Source organism: Corvus cornix, chromosome 7 (assembly GCF_000738735.6).
Source record: "Corvus cornix cornix isolate S_Up_H32 chromosome 7, ASM73873v5, whole genome shotgun sequence".
In the NCBI taxonomy this organism is placed as follows: Eukaryota; Metazoa; Chordata; class Aves; order Passeriformes; family Corvidae; genus Corvus; species Corvus cornix.
In genome coordinates, this window is record NC_046337.1 from 16,793,991 (window position 1) to 16,809,789 (window position 15,799).

The following is a 15,799-nucleotide window of genomic DNA, read 5'->3' on the forward strand; positions in this document are numbered from 1 at the left end:
ATGTATTGATCTGAATTTAAGAAATGCAGGTTTTATTTCAGCTGAGATATCCATTATAACTTTTAGTGTGTAACTACTTGCCAAAACTGAATAAAAATGTAACATATTATTAAATGAATTAACATGAATTAAAAGAGAAGCAATAGCCTTTTTTGCCCACACCCTATTTTTTTTTTTTAAAGACCTGGTTGAATAAAGCCTTAACTTGGATGTCTCTGAAAAAGGAAATTGAATCCCCTTTTCTTGGAAACGTGCTAAAAGAGCAAACTCTCTCTGAACTTTAATAATTCATTAGGACCTCACCTGAAGTTCTTAAAAGTGGCCAAACAGGAAGTATATTTATAGGCTTGTTAAGCTGTCTGCCTGTAAGTCTCTTTAGCCTTAGTAAAGGCCAAAACAGACCAAAAGAGTTGCTAAATACTCTGCAGGAAATATAAATTATAATAAAAATAACCTTCAAAAGAGCACAGACAGCAAAACCTGGCTACTTCTTCTGTGGCTATGTTTGAGCTCAGTCCTCAGGCTTCCAAGGGCAGGCACTCGGGGTAGGTGGGTTGTGATAGGTGGAATGCAAGTTCTGATCTGTGAGTGGGCAAATGGAAAAGCTCTGCCCTAGCAGAAGAAACACCACAGCTTGGCTGCATGGATATGTCCGCTGGGGTTCAGAGACAGCCGACTTAATTAAAAATCTGTAGTGCTCCTCTGCTGCTGGCTCTGTGACGGTATCCTGGGCAAGTATGTAACAAACGCCTCATATTCTCCCATCAGCTCCCATCCTCCTACACACCTCCAGGAAAAAAGTTGTACTTATATATGTGACCTAAAGAGAGAAGGGCTTGTAGCAGTAGCAAAATTAAAAGTGTGTGTTTCCATTATATTCTTACCTATAAAATTCATTGCCTGCGTGAACTAAATGTAGGGACGGAAATACCACTGTAGTAACCTAGAACAGACCCTTCAGACAGAAACTACCCTGAGCATGAAAAGTATGTTACAAATGTAACTATTGTTATTTACAAATCACTCTAAGTCATGGAAAGACAGGAAAGGGCTGTGGAAGTCGGAAGCAGACGCTGCTTGAGAGGTCTTCTGCAGCCAGACAGAAAAAGCACTGCCGGACAGCCGGAGACGAGCGGACAGGCTCCCATCCTTGCGCGGGGCGGACGAGGAAGGTGCCATCCCCGAGCGAACCCGCCGGCGGCCGCTGCCCTGCCCTGCCCCGACCCGAGGCCGGCGCGGGCAGAACCCCGTCACAGGGCGGGGAGAGGCACGGCAGGAAGTCGGTTCTGGTTCCTGGGTTAAGTCGCCCAGGCAGGAACGAGCGCCTTGTGCCGGGAGCGGCCGCGAGCTCCGTGAGGCGCTCGTAAGTCTGAGTGGCTTTGGAAACCAAGCGCTCCTCGCTCTCCCCTGTGCCGGGAGCATCGGGGTCGGCCCGGGGCCGGAGCGCGGGCCGGGCGCTCCCGGGCCGTGTTTCTGCCCCCCGCTCCCGGGGGTGCCGCTTTCCCCGGGGGTGCCGCTTCCCCCTCGGCGCCGCTCGGCCCGGCTCGGGAGCGGGGCCGGGGGCGCGTCGTTTGCGTGCGGAGGCGCTCCGGGAGCGGGGAATCGGGGGACGGGATCAGCGGGCTCGCTGCCGGGAGGCGATGGCCCGGGCGGCGAGCGCAGGAGCAGGAAGAGGCGGCTGCCCCCGCGGGCAGCGGCAGCGCGGCGGGGGCAGCGAACCGCAGCGCTCCGGGAATCACCGTCCCGAGCCCTGGGCGCACAGGGGCTGCCCAGCTGTAAACGCTGCTGTGCCAGGGGCTCCTGCTGTGTTAACGACGCATCCCGCAGTCGGGCAAAGCAGGAATTGTTTCTACGCAGAAAAAATAAGGGAAAGAAACAAAGCAGAAAGTTCAGTGAGCTCTCAGTCTCTCACAAATGATTACCTCAACAGGTTTCCAGTTCCCAAGATGATGGCAGTGTAACTTACAAAATATTGCAATTGAAAAATCTGTTTTGAAAGCAGAAATATGTAGAGAAGTACTTGCGGCTGGATGGCACCTGTGTTTTCATCTCTCATGAACCTATGAGAGGTAGGAATGTGGATTGCCAATTAATGTGCATATACACATGATTAGCTAAAACCTTTCTTTCATAATTTAAGGTGGTTTTTGAGGCAATATGAAAACTAGTATGAAAACTAGTGAGCTGTGGAGCTGGGATTGCAACAGAAATATGTTGCTAATCTTTGTGTGGGAGCTTTTTTGGCATTTGATGAAGAAAATGCATATTACTGTTTCTTTTTTTCCCCCCACCTGTATCAGCAAAATGCTTCTGATTTGAAGCAAGTATTTTAAGATAATCTGCAAGTTTCATTTGGTGCATTTACTTAAAAGTTTCTCTTACATTAGCTGTACCCAGTGGTTATCCAGTGTTCAAGTCTTTACTCAAATACGAAATTCCAGTTCTCATTGCCATAGCTCCAGCAGCACAGCAATCACAGGTACCTCATTCTAATTCTGTCCCTGTTAGAATAAATGCAGCATTTTGTAGTGCTGCATCTCTGCAGACTACATATTGGTGTTAGTGATTGTAAAAGTCTTTAGGAGCTAATGAATATCCAGAATGTAAGTTGCTGAAGATCAGGATTGTGAGCTGAATTATGTTCCAGTTGCCATTTGAATACAGCATAACTAATCATAGCTGATTAAAATAGTGGGGATATTTGGGTTGGGGTTTTTTGGTTTGTTGGGTTTTGGGGGGTTTTTTTTTAGGGCTGTTGGGAGGGAGTTTTTTCCTCCTCGTTGGATGCAGGGAGAAGGGTAAATGACAAGGAACAGTTGGCAAATTCCCTGATAAATATTGATGCCTATGGAGGAGAAGCAGGAAAATGAGCCAGTTTTTCTAACTGCAAGGAGTTCTGGATATGAGACAGATAACATAAGAAGCAGTTATTTATTCCAGCAGCAGGCAATCCGGGCTGTGACTACAGAGTAGTTTAATCCAATCTAAATCTAGACTGCGGCAGTCCTGCCCACGGCTAGTCGCATGTTCCCACTGCCTCCTTGTGCTGGTAGTAGTGTTCCAGCAGCCTTGCAGTGAGCTAGCTCCAGTTTTAATTTCGAGGTTGGTTTTTTTAGGGGGTTTGTTGTTGCTTTTTTGAGGAAGTAGGGAGCTACTTTGGCATACTCAACTGTGTAGCATAGAAGTACTAATAGTGGTACCAGTAAGCGGCAAAAATACACGGCCAGAGATGGGGGAAGGCTGGCCTATCCTTCTCAGTGGCAGTGTGGACTTGTGACAGTGTTACGTAACTGTGACTTTGTGTTACAATTGGAAAGCCAGTGCTGCTGTTGAACACAAGAGTTCTGTCTGCCTATTGCTGATGTTTTCTGTTCCTGTGCAGGCTTCCTTGTGTTATTGTGCCATTTGAAGTGGTCTGTGGATCTGATCTGCATTAAAAGTAATGCAGCAAAAATACATTTAGTGTTTAGTTTTAAACTGAATTGGTTTGCTGATATGGTTTACAGAAAGGTTGCTTGTGCTGGAAGAAAGGGAAGGGTAAGGTCGAAGAAGAAATGGATGTCTAGGGTATGGGGAAAATGTAGGACCAATTCTTCTAGTTACAGTGCCATCTGAAAGTGTCACTAGTAATGACATTGACTGATCCTTTCTTACTGCATGGAGTCTGAATTTTAGGGAGCTACCAGTAAGTTATTTTTCGTACCAAGTAGAAAATCGGGCGCTAATACTGTCCCTGTCCGGCTCCGTGGGGTCCCCTGTGCCCCCACAGAAGCACGGGTGGGTTCAGTGTTACAGTCGGTAGCAAAGAGTCGATTTGCATGAGTTCCGGCAGGAGCATTTATTGCTTCTACACGGTCGAAGGTTGCAGACACAAATACCAAGATGATCCCAAAACTCAGTTTTATCTGGGGGTGGGGAAAAGGCAGGACTAGGGAACAGGGACCAGTGGGGAAGCTCTGGGGGAGTGACGAGGGGTAGAGGCTAACAGCCATCTGGGGGAGCCAAACTGGGACAGATTAACATAACAGAACAATGCATCCTGGGAGAAGCCTTTCTGGTCACCCTAACATAAAGTGGTTCTTGTGGTACTAGGGACTTGTCTTACTGAAAATTCTCTGTCGTTTGTAATGTATGTTCACTGGCCACCACAATTCCTCCTTTCTGTATTAAACAAAAAGGCCTCCCCCAGGGATCCCAACACCCAGTGTCCAAAACAACAAAAATGATCAGCAGCACCCACAACCCAATATCCCAACAAGTCCTCAAATCTTTTAGAGGATTTTTCTCTCTGGATGCTGGAATGGATGCTCTCATGGGCGGAGGTGAGGTTGAAGCAGCACAGTTCTCTTTGGGCTGCAGCACAGTCCAAGCATTCACTGCTGGTGGTACCAGGAGCATCCAGAGGGCGGCAGGGTGATAGGTTTTGGGTGCTGGGCATAATCGTGAATGTGGGCACAGGCTCTGGCAGTTGCTTCTGTTAGGGTTTTAATGAAAGTTTAAAAATGGCAGTTTCAGGTGGGGGGGGGGCTTTCCCTTCCCCCCCCCTTACTTAAAGGTCTGGGGGAAAGGGAATGGTATAATGGCACAGGGGTGTGGGAACCTGTGGCTAGGGAATGGTATAACAAGTAGTAAATAAAGAGATGGATGCAAGTTAACAGAAAGCATCCCAATAGGTGTATTGGGCAGTGTGGCTGTGGGAAAGCCAAAGCAGAGGGGTGGAGGTAGGGAATATTAACTGTTGGGAAAGCAACAGAAGTGGTAAGATCAGGGGAGATACCAAGGGTGTCTTGACTTATCCAGTCAAAGTCTTGTTTGCAGTTCTGGTTACGGGACAGTGAGTCTGCTTCTATGGTGGATATCGGTGCTGTTTTGCGTCATCTCCGTTTCCAAGCAGTGGCTGTCTGGTCTTTTGACTGTGCCCTGTTCATCTTGGTTGGCGTTTTGTCTGCAGGGTGTTTGTTGGGCTGGTGCAGGGCTTGTTTTTCTCTGGCAGTTTCCAGGTATCATCTGTGGCCTTTGGTTTCTTCACCCCAGTCCTTTGGTCTTCACACTTAACATCAGAATCTGAGAAGTCACTATTCTGTTTCTTTGGCTGCTGTTCTGCATGCTCCAGCCTCATCTGTGAGCTGCTTAGATCCACTGCCTCTTCCACGATGTTCTCGCAGCTTTCTGGGAACAGTCTGAGTCCTACATCCTGGCTCCTTCTACCCTCCCTCTTTTTCTGCTTCTCTTGCAGCACAGGAGCGGAGGGTGCAGCCAGGGCCGAGGCCGACATGAAAGACACCATAGACACCATGCGGGTGGAGTTCTCACAGCTGGGGGAGCAGAGCAGCAGCAGCCGCGGCTTGATATCCTCAGGGCATTCCGGGAGCAGTGGCGGAGTCGGCTGGGGTGAAACATTTCTTTAGGAAGTGGCTCCAGTTTGCTACTACAGCAGGGGAGGCCAGGTCTACCCGGCCGAGAACGAGAAAACTCTTTCAACCCCCATGGCACGTGGGCAGCCAGGGTGAGCCACAGCAAGCGGCCACGCGGGGCTTGGTCTTGGGCTAGCAGTGTGGCCGACTTGGGCATGCCCCCGCTTTGGCGGGGAGAGGCAGCCAGGCATGAGCCAGCAGGGGGTTGTAGGTGGACTGGGCGGCAGCCAGGGATGAAAAGCGGCGTCGCCGGGGCCCCCGAGAGCGGTGGGGCCAGACCCCTCCAGCAAGCACTGCCACCCCCTCAGGCTGTGTTCAAAAGGCACTAAACTCCCTCCGTTCGTAATGTCCTGGGTCTGTCCAAAGCACCTCAGGAAGTTTCAGGAATGCCGCTTTTTCGGCTCGGGGCTCTTCCAGCCACAGCTGGAACCCGCCGGGGTCGGGGCGCCGGGGCGGCCCCGTGGGCTTTGTTAGGGAGAGTCACTGCCGCTTCGCTCGCGGCTTGTGCTGGGGCTGCTGGGGCCCGAAGCTGGCCCGGCCAGGGTGCGGAGCTGGTGCTGAGGGGCAGGCTGAGCCCTGCGGGGGCGGCTGATCCAGCACAGGGCTCGGAGCAGGTGGGTGCGAACGCTTCACAACCTCCCCTCACGAAGCAGGTGCGGACACCGCATTCTTGCAGCAGCACTCGCAGCGCCTTGCGCTCTAGCGCGCACAGCTGCAGCCTCACTATGGCTGGGCAGCGAAGGGAAGGTTAGCAGGGCAGCGCATGCGGAGGTGCCACTGTCCCCGAGCGTCCCGGAGACTTCCTGGCTGCTACCACCCCCACTCGTGGTCTCGGCCGCGTGGAACCCGAGGTGGGTTGGGGCTCACAAGCGGGACCAGCAATGGAGAACACAGGAAGGAGAGGCAGGGTCCGTGGCTGGGAGGGGACCCCCGGCAGAGGCGGAGGGGCCTAACGCAACGCGTATCGACCACGTGGGAGGGGCCAGGGACGGAAGAGGGACTGTGCGTGGTAAAAATAAGCGGGAGCAGGTGGGGAACGGGGACCGCGCATTTGCGAAAAGCCCGCCACTGCATCTGCAGGCGCCACGTGGTGTCCACCATCTTGGATGGGGGGAGTGGAGGCGGCAGAATTAAAAATAAAGGTAGTAGCTGGGATTGAGGGACCGATTCTGCTGCCATCGTAATCTTGGAGCAAATTTGATGTAGAGAAAACTGGGGAAGTGGGTATTGGGAAGAGGTCTGGGGAGGAACTCGGGGTAGCCTGGCCATCGCCACCCCGGGCAGGGAACAAAAGAAATCGGGAAGAGGCAGGCAGTCGGTAGCAGACCTGTGCACTTGGGCAGGATCCATCTCCTGGTTTCTCTTGAGATAGGGCAGAGGGAACAGGGATGCAGGGAGAGGGAAGCGGTAAAGGGTTTTTTAAACTGGGGTTAACATTTCCCAACCGTTTCACAAGACTATCAACAGCTTTTGCTAGCTTGTAAAGCAAATAACCTTTTCCCGACATAAATAACCATCGCACGAAGCGCTGTAAATACTCAACTAACCACTGCTTAAATAACCACCGAACAAAATGTTTTAAACCTTCCCTGGTATAACAATAATTTTCCTGAACAAGGACTCCTAGAACTGGGAGAAAAACTCCTCGCAGGAGACGAGAGAACTCTGCCCCCGTCTTCCTCTCTTGCCAACCCTGGAGATAAAAGGCAATTAACAGAAAAGGATACAAAATTGACCCATATTACATTAGAGGTCAAATAAAAGTCTCGAGGATGGTCCACTGACTTTAGACCAGTCTTCTCTTTCCCCAGAAGGTTCTTGGTCTCCCCCGCCAAGCCCCTGATAGAACTCAGAGGTTTCTTTGGGGCTATGGCTGCTCAAATGTGACTTAAATCCAGGAACTACAGGAGACGCTGTTGGGGAGGGTCCGAGGCCATCCACAGAGGCGCCATTTAATACTGTCCCTGCCCGGCTCCGTGGGGTCCCGCGTGCCCCCACAGATGCACGGGTGGGTTCAGTGCTACAGTCGGTAGCAAAGAGTCAAGAAGGGCATTTGCGTGCGTTCCGGCAGGAGCATTTATTGCTTCTACACAGTCGAAGGTTGCAGACACAAATACCAAGATGATCCCACAACTCAGTTTTATCTGGGGGTGGGGAAGAGGCGGGGCCAGGGAACAGGGACCAATGGGGAAGCTCTGGGGGAGTGACGGGGGGGGGTAGAGGCTAACAGCCAACCAGGGAATCCGAACTGGGACAGATTAACATAACAGAACAATGCATCCTGGGAGAAGCCTTTCTGGTCACCCTAACATAAAGTGGTTCTTGTGGTACTAGGGACTTGTCTTACTGAAAACTCTTTGTCCCTTGTAATGTATGATCATTGACCTCCACAAGGCGCAGTGCTATAGTTCTGCCTGTGGGATCAATTATTTTTGATACCATCAGTCCAGATGACAGCAGCACTCTTTGTTAGTGTTCCCAGTCTGAATGAATGAGTAAAAGGCTGGATGGAAATTAGGTATAAATTTTAAATACTGTTTTTCAAATGGGGGTTTGAGTTTGCATGAATGAAATTAAAGGCTTCATTTTCTGTGAACTGTGAGTCACGTGGATCTGAGCTCTGTACCCTCCATTAGAAGCCGAACATTTTTTCTTAAATCCCATTGCAGTCATTTTTGAAGTTACCTCTTATATGTACAAGACATGCCATTTACTAGGTAAGTTGTTAACAGTGGAGGATTTCAGAAGAGTATGAAATCCATGCTGATACAAACTTTGCAAGCTTTTATAGATTGTGAGAACACACTTTCAGTCACTTTCACCTGTAACAATGCCCTCTGCAGTTTAGCACCTGTCCCTAAAGGCAGATGTAATACCTGATTTTATTTACTGAACTACATAGAACAGTCCTTCATTTGAAATGGAAAGAAAGGCTACCCATTTAGTTAAAGGTGTGCCCCAGGTATGAGAACGAATACTCCATTTAGTGAAGGGGTAGCATTTGGGGGAGGAAGGAGGTGGATGGAGTAGCCTGTGTTACTAACAATGCTTTGAGACAGTATGCACAGACTGAGATTATAAACTACTGAACTGATGTTTAGGAAAACAAGTCAAAACAAACAAAGCCTTTCCTGTGAAACAATGTAGGCCTTTTATGCAAAATTTATAAACTTGGATTTCAGTAACATTTGTTACATCAAAGGATCCCTAAAAAATTCCAAGTTGTTGAAGAATTCACTTTGCTACTATTAAACTACAGCCGTGCCAGAGGTGAGATACAACTGCTTTTCCCTGTAGTAAAATTTTATTTTACATTGGTAAAATAAAATTTGCAAGACAGAAAAGTGTGATGTCCATATAGTAGTCTGTTGAACCTTCTAGAAAAGTCAGACCACATTTCTGTATTCAAACCCTACGATAGGGAAGATATTCAAAAGCAAGGAAACATGAAAAAAATCTTCAAGCTGCAATCTTCAGAATTTTGAGCAGTGTCCAAGGCAAGTTACCTTTAAACTCTTCTTGCTTGGCTTATCCTCGTGTGACTGCACCACTTTCTTTGGTAGTATTTGTGGTTTATGCATAATCCCAAATGATAGTGGCAGTTCATACTACTTTAAATATTAGGAAAGATGAAATTACTAATTTTTTTTTTTCTTAATGCTGGTATTTTTTTTGCGGGGGGAGGGGGCAGTGGAGACTTCACTAACTTTTTCTCTACTGCACTTCTATTATGCTGAATTTTATCTTAAAATTAGTATCATACATTACTATAGAAGCAAATGACCTGTGTTTGCAAAGTTCTTGAAATTGGAGTCTGTGACATTTAATAGTGTTCTAGTCTTATGTGTCAAAGTTCATGAGCTGTCGTTTTGGGAGTTGTTACTGAAATTGTACACAAAGTGTAAAAAGTTCATAATATTATGTGAAAAGGTCCAAGTCTTGATAATTCATACTGGTTGGTATTACTGATTTTTAGATAAAAGATGTTTTAACTCACCTTGTAGGGTAGCTTGTGTTGACATTTTCAAATTTGGCACAGAATAGGACAAGTTTGTGTGACCTAATTGAGTTTTTATCTTTTTATTTCTTAATGCTGATGGGAAAGATGTGTGCTAATGTCTTTACAAACAATTCCATGGGTGAGGGTGTGGGTGTTAATGTCTCCACCAACTTCAAGACACAGGTTTGTTACAGAACCCAGACAGTTTGACTCCTGAAACAGACAAAAAGGTCTGCACAAGCCTGAGTTTCAGAATTTTGGGGTAAAATAACAGGTTCAAGGAGGGGAATGTGTGGGAGGCGGTTCGGGCAGGCTGTACCTTCCGAGTACCTCAGCCAATGGAGAAAGGAAGAGGGCAACACGGCCGGGAGCTTAGGATAAAGGAGGCTGCGCCCTCCGAAACGTCGAGAGAGAAAACCCCGTGGGCGTGTGCCCCGGTGGACTCTCTCCCTTTATTCGAATGAAGTTGCAGGACTCCTCTGTCTGCTTTATGGACACTGGCTTTTCAAAGCGCGATTTTTCTGCACAATGTCAAAAGCTGAGTTCAGCTTTGTTTATTAATGTTGTCTTTGTTTCACAATTATGCAAACGTTAAACTTTTGGAGATCACATAAAATCAGGTAACTGGTAATCTGCACCAATTTTAAGTCTCAGTCTTAAGCACTGTAACTGCAGATACATTTACACATTCTGTACATCCAGAATTTGATTCAGAGTTAAGCTGCTTTTGTTTGTCTTTTGTTTAAACCTATCCCTGGACATAGAATTAAATGTTGAGGTGAACAGAGCTATAGTTCAAGCTATGATGTTAATGGTCAAACATACTGCATGTATCAGTTGAATACAACAGTGGTACAAGTCATGCTATATATGTTTTTAGTTACATACTGCTGTTTCTTAGTGTTCTCTCTTTTTCCTTCTGATTACTTTTCAGATCTGTTAACTTGATCATCTTTCCAGTGATGAAACAACATTGGGAATTATGGACAAAAACATTGGAGAACAGCTTAATAAAGCTTATGAAGCCTATCGACAAGCATGCATGGATAGGGACCATGCTGTGAAAGAGCTACAGCAAAAAGTAGGTGTTGGGATCTGAAATCTATCTTTAAAGCCATCCTTCCCATGGAGGATGATAGTACATGTAGATACCAGTTTCACTTTAGCTATGCACACTTTAGTGCATCTGTTAAAGTTGGAAATTGACATCATGAAACCATGCCAGTACACTTCTAAGTAACTCATTAGGTTTTGAATTTAGTAGGTGGGTTTCTGGTTTTTGACCTTGAATATTTTGGTATTTTTATTAGTTTTAAAGGTTGGAAAAGTGTTGTCTGTTTTGGAGGATTAATAAGTCTTCTAATGTAAACCCAGCAAAGATGTATATAAAATTTACCTAACTTTAACGAAGTACTTTTTAGAATTTAATTTGCATTCTTAAAATTATTTTTTATATTATTAATATAAATAGCTTATATTAAACAATTTTTGTCACAAATGTACCTGAAAGTTGCTAGAATAAATATTCCTCTTCTAAAAATAATAACCTGTAAATTTATTCTTTAATTATGAAGTAACAAATTCTGGAGGCATTCTGACCAGTAAGAAGCACCTTTGAATTTTTACTTAGTCTATTGCAGAAAACATTAGTTCAGTCAAACCTCCTCTAGAATTTCTCAAGTAGGAAAGCATATTTCAAACCTATCAGGTTTGGGCTTTCTCACAGTCATTTTATCATGCATATTCTGCCCAGCAATGGAATCTCTGTCACAGGAAGGCTCGAATGTTTTTGTTGCTACAGGACTTTCTGATACTTAGTAGAACTGGTAGGCTGGGACTTTGTTCAGGGGCTGATGAACCATATTCCATGTCAAGTTCACGGAGCAGTAGTAGAATTGGAAGCAGGGAAGGATCTAATACAGAATATTCTGATATCTGGGCCCAATCTTGCCATCTCGTTGCATGGCAAAATAAACTAGCCAAGGCATCACAGAACACATTCCAAGTCAGTCATGTGTGCAATCATCCACTGTGCAGTCTGTCTCTATTCATAGTCTTGAAGCAGTGCTGGTGTAAATCTGTAGAGATTTCTATACATAACAAGCATAAGTAGTGTGATTTTGTGCTGAAATTGCAACTAATTAACAAAAGGCAAGACATTTTAGAATGTTTGGGGATCTTTAAAATTCTATCTCTTAGGGTGGACTATTAACTATTTGAAGGAAAGCCAGTTAAGTTAATACTCCTGAATCATCTAAAAGTACATGAAAGAATCTTCTGACCAAGAAACAAGTCATCGAATACAAGATCGTTATCCTTCTAAGGTCTGTGCAAGAAAACCAGAGAAGTGTGAGATCATCAGTGCTAAGTGAACTAAATCCTTGCAAGATTTCTCTCTGCATTTTCACTGGTTCAGAAATTAAAAATTTAAAGCCTTTGATAAAGGATTACTACCAGTTTAAATCTTTGTCCTAATCAAACTTTCAGTAGTTGAATTTTATGATTTCAAAAGAGAACAAAAATATTTTTTCAAGTAGAGTTGATACTAAAATTACTTGTATTTTTTTTTTGTGTTGCCTTTTTTTAACCAAACTCCTGTTTTTTGAATGACCTTTGTACAGTGCTTTACTCTAGTAACTTCCTCTGTTCATTGTGTGGCCTCCACACACTGTTGGATTGTCCACCATGCTGTTGTTAACAGTTTACTACTTAAGTTACCGATAGGCCACTTGTTTTGCCAGTCTCTAGAGCTGGGAGCCATGTCAAGCACACAGAAGCCAGAGTCATCTCGGCCAGATGGTGTTTGATACAGATGGATGGTTGGTTGTCATGCAGATCTTCTAGTTGGTAACTTGTTGCTGCCATCTGACTCAAGGAATAATTTGTGCACACTGGCTGTCAAAAGCATCTTCTCTTCTGTCTGTTTTAGCTGTCATGTCTGTGCTCTGTACAGAAGTGTTGACAAGACATTGCTGTTGTACATTTTCAATTTGGTTCTCAGTGATTTTTCTGCTTCATGAGGTCTCTTATAGCTGCTGGAGTGTACTGCTCTTTGATCACTTTTTTTTTTTTTTTTTTTTTTAAACCCAACAAAAACCCCCTCTCATAGTACAACTACTACCTGGCCTTTTAAAATCAATTTTCCTTGTAGATATTTTCCTGCCTGCTTTACAGACAAACACAGCGGATAGTAGGAGGGTATGGAATTTAAATGTGGCTGTGATTTGAGAAGTAGATAGCACTATGGATAAACTATGAATAGACATGAAAACAGTGCTGAGTCTTGTCCCAGATAGTGACAGGTGGTGACCTGTTCAGTAATAGACATATTCCTAATTTCAGAAAAATTCAGTGCATTCCTGAAAGTTTTCTTGTTGGGATTTCACAAGTTTTTTAGCACCTCTGTAACTGCAGCATTAGGCATGTGCTAAAGAAATGTAATCGTTTTGAATTTTAGTATCTTCCTACCACCTGGCCATTCATTCAATTAATGGACTGTCTAGCAAAATTTATACAGTTCGGTGAAACACAAGCAATATTATTAGAGGAGTCTGTGTGGCCTGTTTATAGCATGAGCTGTAGTATTGGAGACAAAGGATGTGGCTTTTTGCTTACCTTCCTCCTCAGCCCCATTATGTAGGGTAGAAAAACAAGTCCACTACATTCAAAGAAATGTAAAAAACTGTTCATAGGCAGTCAAAATGGTTTACAGAATGTCTGTTGTATGGAATAAACAATATTGTTGTTTTCCATTTAAAATCTATCTTTTTAAAAGCCTATTTTTATATAATTTGTTAGAAAATATGGGGGGGGGAAATTACTTCTTTCTATAGATAAACTAATTGACAAGCATTCTGAAGAATACTAAAATTTCAATTAAAAGCCTGATGTATTCTGCGTCTGTAAATGAAGAATCCTAACTTAAAAGTTACCCTTTACAACTGCCACAGCTGTGAAAGAGTTACTAAAACTCAAGGTTTATTTCCATAATACCTTTTCTAATCAGTACAGTCCTGAAAAGATGGACTTGCCAAAGGTTTTTACACAGAGGACCACAACTACAGTTATCTTTAAAAATCAGAGCGCATTTTATATGCCAAATAGGAGACCCCTAGTCAAAACAGAATAAGATTAATGCTAATTAAATTATATTTGCAGACAGAAAACTACATGCAGCAAATACGTGAACAGCAGGAAAAGATAGAGCTTCAAAACAGCATTATTGCAAAACTGAAATCACAGTTGGCTGCTCTGAATGCTAATAGAGGTATGTACTCCAGTTTGCACATTATTGCTTTTTATGCTGTGTTGCACTGATGAATAGTTCTGACTTTGTTGCTTCAGTTTTTACAATATACATATTTCAAATGAGTATCATACTTTCCTGTGAATGTGAGAGTTAACACAAATGTGCCGTTTCAAGATCTATTTATAAAATCCAACACTTCTGGGGTCTCTCTTTATCCTCTTCAAGAAATTGTGAGATTTTCTATAGAGGTAGAACCTGCTAACACTGAAGCCAATAAAAGTTATGAAAATATGGGTTCAAATCATTCACTTGAATTTTAAAAAAATTGTTACATAATTAATTTTACACTTATCTGTTAATAACTTTATTTCAGGTTGTTCTAGATGTGAGTGCTATAATTATATGTCTTTTATGTTAGACGAGTCTTGTGATGCTAATCTTATTGCATAAGCAGAACTTTATAAGCAGGTAATTCTCTTTCAAATCAAATAGTCATTGATGGATAATTTTTCAGTGTTTGACTGTATTACACAAATAAGAGAAAAGAGTCAAAGTAACCATGTGTTAATCTGCCATGCTCATTAAATATTTATTCACACTAGCCTAACACTCCTGGTTTTCATAAATACTAGCAAAGTGGCTGACTTTTATTTTTAAGAGTACATGTACATTTCTTTATTGCCAATTTAGTATTACATTGTCTCTAAGCACAGAATTTGGCTTCTCTTGCTTGTTTAATATGAGGGCTTGCTCAAAGAACATAAAGAAGTTAATATAGTCTAGCTTCTTTTAATTTTGTTTGTACTTAGAAGCCAACTGAAAAATGCAGCAAATAGTCAGTTGCTTTGATTTTAATTTAAGGCAATACACATCCTTACATTCTGATGCATGAAGACATTGAAACATCCAACTTACCTATCAGCCAGCTCTCTGAAAAACTGAACATAGCAAAGCAAAGAGAAAAACTCCTAAAGGTATGTCACTTAAGTTCACTTTTGTGCTGTGATTATACTATGAGAACCTAAAAGATAAGGGAGATTTTTACTGGTGCCTTTGAACTGCATGTGAAGTGTGTGAGTGTTGTGCCACTGCAGCCTGTTTAGGTGAACTAAGCATTATCTTTGGTCGTTCCCAGTGAAATCTCTGTTTGGCCATCAAGCTCCCTAGAACAGTTTTGATCATAAAGCAGGAACTTAGTTGCTTATTTATTTCTTAACTTGCCAAAACCCAAAAAAGGGCTTTTTCTCTCTTACAAGAGCATTTCACATTGCAAACGGTCTCTCTAGTTTTGCAAGAAACGGAGAATCTGCACTCAAAAAGTGGTGGAGTGGGAAGTGAACGATCCATGGCTCCAGAGATGCTGATTTGGGTTTTTTAAATAGCCAGTGTTAAGATGATGTCTCTCTGCCCCTCCTTACCAAAGTAACATTAAGATTTTCACTACAGCCTACTGAGTGTAACAGGAATAAGAGTAAAGTAATAGCGCAGAATAGCTGGGAAGTGCCTTGAATGGATTTTACATATTGAGAAAAGACAGTGACAGAGATGCACAAAGTTGCATTGTTCTTATCGTAAATCATCTCACTGTGGTTTTTGAGAATTGTCTTGTAACATAAAGTCTCTTATTTTTGAATGTGAATCTCCATAGTTCCATAGCGGAGACTTTGTAAGGGTCATAAAAAGACCCTTGTGAGAAATCAAGCATTAGAATTAAAAAGAATCAATTTCAGGATTTATTTCCTAAGCTTCAAACAAATTAATTGTGCTAAATTCAAAGAAACACATTTTTTATCAGAAATATAATTGAAAAGTAATTTCATTGGATTACTGGTGCTTGCTTAATTATCCTGAAGGAATCTTACATGAGATGAAGCCCTTGCAAACATTTTAAACATACTGTCAGCAAATATTTATATACACTCCTTTTCTATTTAAAAGGAAGTCTTTATATAATTTTTCTACACTAGAATCTGTAATCATAAGATGTCATTTCTTTCCTAATCTCTGCACTTACTTGGATTAAAACACAGCTGAAGGGTTAATTCTTTGGTGGAGCATCTTTGCATATTTTTGCCATTTGCTGTCTTGAGCTGGATGAAAATTATGTCTTATGGTTGCACACGAAGATCTGACCAA

The 15,799-nt window shown here is 43.4% G+C and overlaps 1 protein-coding gene across 4 annotated transcripts in view; it reads left to right on the forward strand.

Annotated features, from left to right (window-relative positions):
* The first annotated feature begins 1,254 nt into the window (after nucleotides 1-1,254).
* Nucleotides 1,255-15,799, forward strand: part of TANK (TRAF family member associated NFKB activator) — a 33,089-nt gene continuing 18,544 nt past the window's right edge. For 2 of the 4 annotated variants that reach the window (XM_039555105.1, XM_039555109.1), the window contains exons 1-5: nucleotides 1,263-1,363; nucleotides 1,931-2,069; nucleotides 10,349-10,495; nucleotides 13,573-13,681; nucleotides 14,525-14,637. In XM_039555105.1, the coding sequence (XP_039411039.1) occupies nucleotides 10,397-10,495; nucleotides 13,573-13,681; nucleotides 14,525-14,637 (321 nt within the window). In that variant the 5' untranslated portion in view covers nucleotides 1,263-1,363; nucleotides 1,931-2,069; nucleotides 10,349-10,396. Of the gene's footprint in view, nucleotides 1,364-1,930; nucleotides 2,070-5,236; nucleotides 5,507-10,348; nucleotides 10,496-13,572; nucleotides 13,682-14,524; nucleotides 14,638-15,799 lie in introns of all 4 variants that reach the window. The other 2 variants (XM_039555107.1, XM_039555108.1) reach the window with 2 other exon arrangements.